The sequence below is a fragment of the Temnothorax curvispinosus genome, unplaced genomic scaffold (genome assembly GCF_003070985.1).
Source record: "Temnothorax curvispinosus isolate PA1 unplaced genomic scaffold, ASM307098v1 QBEX01001334.1, whole genome shotgun sequence".
Classification (NCBI taxonomy): Eukaryota; Metazoa; Arthropoda; class Insecta; order Hymenoptera; family Formicidae; genus Temnothorax; species Temnothorax curvispinosus.
In genome coordinates, this window is record NW_020211114.1 from 2,945 (window position 1) to 10,840 (window position 7,896).

Sequence of the window (7,896 nt, forward strand, 5' to 3'; positions counted from 1 at the left end):
TAATATATAATATAAAATACATATATATATATGTTATATATTATATATATGTTGTATATATAAACACATATACATATATATACATATATAGAAACAAATATAATACAATGCGGATCGTGACTGATTCCGCACTTTTAAAGGGAGACGAATATGACGTGTCTTCGTAGACGAATATATGTAAATGTTATAGCGAATCTAAATGAGAAAAAGAAACAGAAAACGATAACGGAATGATAACGCATGATATAATCAGACGATTTCGTTATTTTCATTGTATTTACATCATTAAGAATGAAGAACGAATTTGTTTCGCAACGAAACGGCGAATTCTTCTAGAAGATGTCGATTTGACGCCCCATCTCAGACGAGATCAACAGCATCTGTAAATATTCGACCTCGCTGACACTTTACAGGTAAGTACGGTTGTAAAATTAAACGCGACAGAAATGTCGTGGAAAGTTTAACGAGTATATATCATTGTATTTGCAGCTCTGCAAAGCCGTCGCATCGAAATATACTTGTTATTACAATATATTTGTGATAATAGTCGTGGCAGAGACTTAAGATCTGTAAAAATGAATATTCGTATTCCTTCGGTGATTTTTATATAAAATCTTAAATTTAACTTATAATTTTTGTATACTATTCGTAACTATATAAAATCACGAACCTTTTAATTTTTAAGTCTTAAAATTGTTTTACTTTTTAATATCTTATTTCGATGCTTCATTTATACATTTACATCTCAACAACAAAATTGTCAGATCTCGTTGCTTAAAATAAATCTTTCATTTTAATCTTTTATAGATAACAATACGTAGGAATAATAATATGTACATATATATGTAGCGTACGCAAAACATTTTATCGTTGTAAACTCACATTAAATTTTTTCACGTGAAGTCCTCAAATTATAAAATGAGTTTCAACTCATATTATTAAAACCATTTATTGTAGGAGATATTACAAAATATTTATCTTTGGCATCTTTGGCATAATCATGTAAAAATGTGTATAGATCTTTGAAATAATTCAGTTAATGTTCTATTTATCTTAAAATACCTCATAAAATTCATCTTCATTTAATATACATATATAATGTATATTAAATATATAATATTATGAAATTTATAGGAGATACAGCATATGAAATTTCTTTTTATGTTATTTTATTTTTTATGCTAATTTTAAACTATTTTAAAGATCTATGAACGTTTATATATGATATATATACATATGTATATGAATGACATTATATGATATGAATGAAGAATAAGACGCGCAAATAATTATGCAAACAATTGTAAAAATATGCAAATATAACTTGTATATAATTACCGTTCAAAAATTTGGAAGCACTACTTTCTTAAAAAAAAAAACGATTCTTTAAATGAAATTTTTTCCTTGGAAAATGATTAGAAACAAATAATACTGTGTTCAATAGATAAAACAGATAGTAAATTTTTCATATATGACGTTTTTCTTTAGGATCTAAATAATGTAAATGAGCAAATTCGTATCGCAGAGAAGAATCTGAATAAATATGAACGAGACATTGGAGCAACAGAGACCATATGTGTTGATAAATTCAACGGTAGTGCAATACGCCACCAGCAAGAATTAAAAGTAAGAATTTCACGGGAATATTCTATCATTAAAAGTATAAATTTCCAAGTTACTTAATAGTATTTTTAATAAATTTTAAAAATGACATAATATCTATATGTATATATGTTAATTAAAATTATCAACAAACTATTATAGTAATTAAAGAAAAGGGTTGTGACTATGTAGATTTTATCATTCGAATATTGTATTTGTAGTAATTAACTTCAAAGAACCGGGCTAAAATAATGAATTTAAAAGCGCGATGAGTGCATGAAAATATTAAAGGGTGAAAACAAGATGTTGACCGATCTTTTGAACAAGGAATTGCCAAACTTGGAGAGCAGGCACGCTAAGGAGTCCATCCTTCAGGCAGGTAGAAATCTCTTACGTGTGAAAATTATCGCGATTTATCATGGCTTGGGTGCCCTTGGAGTCGAATCCAGAGGTTATGACGAAGTTCCTCCACAAGCTGGGCGTTCCAAAGAAATGGTCGGTCTTAGATGTGTACGGTTTAGAGTCGGACTTGCTGGCAATCGTCCCTAGGCCCGTTCTTGCCGTTATTTTGCTTTATCCTTTTTCGAAGATTGACAAGGCTGAAGAGGATAAAGCAGAAGTTAAGGATAGCAAGAATGATGGTCCAGATTCTGTATACCATTTGAAGCAAAATATCTCAAACGCATGTGGGACAATTGCGTTACTTCACAGCGTAGCGAATAATTTGGACGTCATACAATTGGAGGATGGCTTTCTCAAGAAGTTCTTAGATGAAACCAAAGGACTCTCATACGCTGAACGTGGAGAGCGTTTAGAAAAATCGCAGGAAATTATTGATACTCACATGGAATCTGCCCGGGAAGGACAGACTGAGGCACCAGCTGAGGATATGGAGGTGTACCACCACTTTGTCGCGTTTGTACATAAGGACGGTTCCTTGTACGAGCTAGACGGTCGAAAGCCTGCTCCTATCAATCATGGCTCAACTACACCGGAGGCACTTCTGGACGATGCTGCCCGCGTGTGCAAGGAATATATGGAACGCGATCCCAAAGTTAAGAAACCACCATTCTAATATGGAATATAATCTGTCTGAAGCAGCACAATCGATTATCGAAAACAGTAAGCTGAACGACAGAACTCTGAGCGGTAAGTTGTACGAGATGGAAAGGCCTTTGTCGCAATTTGACGCTACGAGCGTAACCACAATCAGATACATGTTTTCAGATACATGACTGTGCTTATTACGCTCATCGTAGCGTTATAGGGCATCAGCTGACAGGGCAGAAGCTCGAGCAGATGGAAAGGTCGTTAGTCGAGAAAGTTTTTGAGGCAGATTTGACTGAAGTGAATAACGAACTGGAACAAGCTGATATCGCGAATTTTTCATGTCCTTTAGCTGCTCCTCGTACTTCTCTTCGCGAGAACCAGTTAAAGAACATGAAAAATACGTGTGAGAAGCTGCAGCAGGAAGTCAATTCGTTGAGAGAATTCAGTCGACATGCGACATCTCGTAGTGCTTCTGTCCAGGAATCTTCGGAAAGCGTTCTGGCGAATGTCGAGAGCGATTCAGCTCGGCGAATAGAGGATCTGTAGCGGGAAATAGAGGGTCTCAAGCTACGATTTGAGCAGAAAGAGACAAAGAATGCGATATAAAAAAAGATTTGTCTGAAATGACAGAAACGCAGTGCGAGCAATTGAGGGATTCTTCTTCAAAAGTATTGACACCATTGTTGTTTTTCTTAAGAAAGTATTACTTCTAAATTTTTGAACGTTAGTGTATGTATTTACTTTGATATTATTTATAGACGCCGTCTTAAACGGCAATTTTAAAACTTTCAGTCTTATGTCCATTTCTACCAATGTAGATTAACTTTAATCTCGGTTTAATTTACTTTCTATCTTTATCTAACTCTTAAAATTAGAAAAAGATGAAAGGTAAATTAAACCGAGATTAAAGTTAATCTGCGTTGATAGAAATGTTTATTCTTCATGAAACTCATAAATTTATGGCAATAAAATCGCGAGAAGGAAAACGAAACAGCGTACGTTCGCATGCGTCACAGTCTAGGATATCCCTAGGTGCCTGTAGAAATAATTAAACTGATAATCGCGCAGTCTCATATAGTCCGATGCCACATATTGTGAGTACAAGTAATACGGCGGATAATACGACGGGTGATGAGGATAATGCAAATTGTAGTATGACGACGGCATTACTTGGTGACGACTACGTGGCGGGTCCGTCCAGGGCCTGTGAAAGGGTACCTCGAGCTCGTTCTCAGCCTTCTCTGGTGATCTCGGATTCGCGGCGATCGGTCTGGCGTCATCACGTGCGTCGTTGTTGTCCGTGTTTTCCTCGACCGTGAGTCTTTCCATCGATTCCATCGAGTTCTCCGCGATACTCGCGACGCTGTCCCCCTCGCTCGCGACCTGATTCGATTCGGAGTCGTAGGTCAACGAAACCCCTTCGTCGGGACTGGAATCCGATTGGGCCTGATGATCAATCGAATGATGCTTTCGCTTGAACCGTGACTGACCCGTCTCGCGAAAACCCTTAGCGAATGGATTGTTATTGATCTTCAACTTCGTGATGTTCTCGTTCTGCAAAAATAACACACAGATGTTCCCGTTAGACTCAATTACAATGGAAAAGATTGCTTTACGTTCCTGAATAAGATCTATTTTAGATATGTAAAAAAAATAAACTATATAACAATAATGATAAAGAAAGAAAGAAAGAAGGAATAAAATTCCTACATACTTGGTATGCCGTCACCGCGATAAATTCCGTCTCCTTGAAAGCGAACGTCGCGGTTGGATGAGTGAAGAGCTCGTTGTAGTTCTTCGCATCGAAGCAACGGACTATCCAGATCCTAGGAACGTATTTGTGCATCGACGTTAATACCACCTGTAAAATATAAGATTTTTTCTGAAATTCGTATAATTTAAAAAATATATAAAAGTAACGTGAGATTAAAACAACTTTGGATGGCACATCGTTAAAATCAGCAATGTCAAAAATTCATCAAACCTTTAAACTATTATTGAACTATTATTGAACGCATCAATATTTCATTTTCACATCTATTACATTTCGAGTTTGAACGATGCGATTTCTCACCAATTAGAAAAATATCAAAAACGCTGAGAGCTCATGCGTCGTTTGTAAATGTGTCTTGCTCTTTACGAATTTCTTATTTTCGAGTGTTAAATGCGGAAAAAAAAGGATAGTCTTTACGCGGTATCTGCATCGCGAAAGAAGATCCCGAAGAGGTGAGGGGAGATGAGTACGAAAGAAGAGGCCCTTTCTGTTAGTTGCGAACAGGGATTGGGGCGAAGAGACGAAAGGAGAGGGACGAAGCGCCGGGAATTTTATTAAATTCGTAATTAGTTTGAGGAACCGGGTAAAAGGGGCGCCGCTTTTTCGAGATAAGTTGGCGCCTCACTAAAGAGGCCGACGGTAGACACAGACGCGATTCCCGAAAACCAGACTAAGCCCTGCAACCTTCCCGGAATCACATGTCTCCGCGCCACCGAGGATCTCTCGTATGAATCTAGAGCGAGATGCACCACTTCAATACGCGATCTGGTAGTCGTTACTGACGTTTCACATTTTTTTTACGCGCGGGTTAAGACGGATTTATATTTTAGTATGAAAAGTATCTCATACATCTTTCTTCGACAAATCTCATCGAGTCTAAAATCATTTAACAATTTGATTGCCAAATTGGTTTCGGCACGAATTTGGGTCAAAATCGAGAAGTGTGCGACTGTTTATAAAATATGCATAAAATAAACCGTAAGAAAAATAAATATAAGAAAATAAGAAATATATATTTATATGTGTATATAAAAATACAAATAATATATAGTATATATTACATATATTATTCATATCATTAAATATTTAATAATTTGGTTATAGAATAAATAAAACTGTCGCTCACCAAATGTAAATAATAGATCTCTTTGCGAAACCAATTTAAACAAATAGATACAAGCAGGAGAAATATAAAATAATTCTATTTTTAATAAATTTAGCATATTACTTTAATATTTTATTGTGTTTCTTTTAATTTTTATAAATACTTGAAAGTAATAAAACTATTCCTAATTGGATAAACAAAACCGTAAAACCACGGGTGATAGGACTTGTAGAAACTTTCGGGTGACATGGCAGTCAAAATGCTAAACGATAGAAAAATGTCCATATTATAAGCAATTCTATTACGAGAGTTTTGGCGAAATAACCTTCAGAGGCACAAACAGAAATAACGAGGCTTTTCTCCTTGGACGAGTTCAAGCGGAATATTTACATTTCACATGAAGTTTGATTATCAAAACTTGTAACACTGAAAAATAAAGGAATGTAAGTTACAATACAGTTTTTAATTCAAAAAAATTCCTCGGTTCATCTATCTTTCCTTTAGCTGTATAATATCTTTTTAATGAAAAATAATAAAAGATATTTAACTGAATATTTAACAATAACTAATTTCCTAATTGCTTTTTTTTTTAATTTTCAGTGTTACATATTTCGATAGTCTTATATTAAGGCTGCATTCCGATATCCACTGTCAGTACTGCAAATCTATATTTTATGTCACGTATACTATAGATTTTCAGTACTGAAAGTTGCTGACGGTAAATATCGGAATGCAGCCTAAATAAATCCTGTTTGAAAGAAAATTGGGGAAGAAAAATTTTGTTAACTCTCACGCTGAAAGAGAGAGAGAGAGAGAGAGAGAGAGAGAGAGAGAGAGAAGTAAAGATTAGTGAAGACTTGTCGCTAAAATTCTACAACTCAAAATCGCTCATAATTAAAAATTTATTAACATTTCTACAGTAGGACATATAACTGTCTTTTCTTTCTGATTTTTAGCTGGTTTAGATTAGATAAAATAGGGAGATCTTAAATCAGACCAGATTCCGTTTCCCGATTAAAGAAAAAGGTGACGAAACTAAGATAAACGCGCGACAAAGCGAATCTCTTGTTTGTCTAGCCGCTAAATCCACCTTTGTGGATTAACGTAAAGTTTTTCACGCATGAATCGGCTCGAATGGGTAATAACGAGCAAAAGTGCCGCCGAGCTCTTCTATACTCATCCTTCTTGCCGTCGACAAAGGTATAGAAGAGAACCGTAAAACGGCATTTTTAACACCAACGGCGATGATGGCAGCTATAGAGCTAGGAACCTTGTCGGCCGTAAACAAATCCGCTCTCGTTCAGTCCCAGTAGGGAAGGGAGGTATATCGATTACAGGGTATCGTGGAGCGTGCTAATCTCCCATAGATGCCGATCGACGTGCCGCACCATCTTGAGTAGCTTAGTCTTTACCGGAAAATGCACCGCCGACCGGCTCGCCGATCTTTTTTTTTTTCCAGAAGTTTCTAATCCTCATGTAACCACAAGACGCGCTTTCTTTGAGCGAATTTTGTGAGAGAATTTAGTTCGAATACCCACAAAAATATCACGAGTTTTCGAATATATTTTTGCGTGCACCGAATTTATACGCATATGTATACATATATACACTCGTATATATCTTTTTTAGTGGCTTACAAATTAAAACTTATTTATTAGACCGAGCAGAGATTTACCACTTTGATGTTAGGAAAAAACATACCTTCTAATACCGATTACTTTATAATCTAAAGGACATAGATTACCGTATCACAACTTCTTTTATCTATTATCTGTTATCGCTATAAAAATATACAATATACAGAAATTGAGAAATAGGAGAAATGATTTAAAAAAATAGAAAACAGAATATATTGCATCGTGAAAAAAAGAAAGAAAATTTTGCGAAACTTTTAGAAGTTCTCGTTTGATGTTTTACGATTACCCGAAATAATTCGTATCTCTGCCTTACAATGTTTCGTAACTATTAATTGATAGTTAATGGCGTTAATGCTAAAAAGAAAGAGTCGGAAACAAATTAGACGGGATGAGACGTAGCGATACTCCCCCATGCAACACAAATAGAAGATAAAACGTAATACGAGACCGGGATAACGAAGATGGAAATGGGGAGAGAGGAAATAAGGATTTTTGAAAATATTTAAGGCTGTCAAAACATTGAAGAACCAGATATATAAGATAGCGGCCGTTAAATTTGAACGGTTTGTTCTCCTTTTATGTTTTCTCCAAGAGACTGTTTTTCGCCCGTGTATTTCTCTGTTAATTTTTGTATATCGTTTTACGATTTTATAACTAGATACTGATAATATAATATTTTCTGTTTTACAATATAAAAATTTACTAAAAAATATAAAACAAGTTATTTG

The 7,896-nt window shown here is 35.1% G+C and overlaps 2 protein-coding genes across 2 annotated transcripts in view; one reads left to right on the forward strand and one right to left on the reverse strand.

The window, feature by feature from the left end:
• The first annotated feature begins 1,748 nt into the window (after positions 1 to 1,748).
• LOC112462668 (ubiquitin carboxyl-terminal hydrolase isozyme L3-like) lies at positions 1,749 to 2,789 on the forward strand. The gene has a single exon (XM_025028575.1). The coding sequence runs from the start codon at positions 2,021 to 2,023 to the stop codon at positions 2,675 to 2,677; it is 657 nt and encodes a 218-aa protein (XP_024884343.1). The 5' UTR covers positions 1,749 to 2,020; the 3' UTR covers positions 2,678 to 2,789.
• Positions 2,790 to 3,669: 880 nt separating this feature from the next.
• Positions 3,670 to 7,896, reverse strand: part of LOC112462720 (T-box protein 2-like) — a 15,154-nt gene continuing 10,927 nt past the window's right edge. Inside the window, exons 4-5 of the mRNA XM_025028643.1 lie at positions 4,367 to 4,513; positions 3,670 to 4,206 (exon numbers count right to left, since the gene is read on the reverse strand). Coding sequence (XP_024884411.1) covers positions 3,670 to 4,206; positions 4,367 to 4,513 — 684 coding nt within the window. The remainder of the gene's footprint in view (positions 4,207 to 4,366; positions 4,514 to 7,896) is intronic.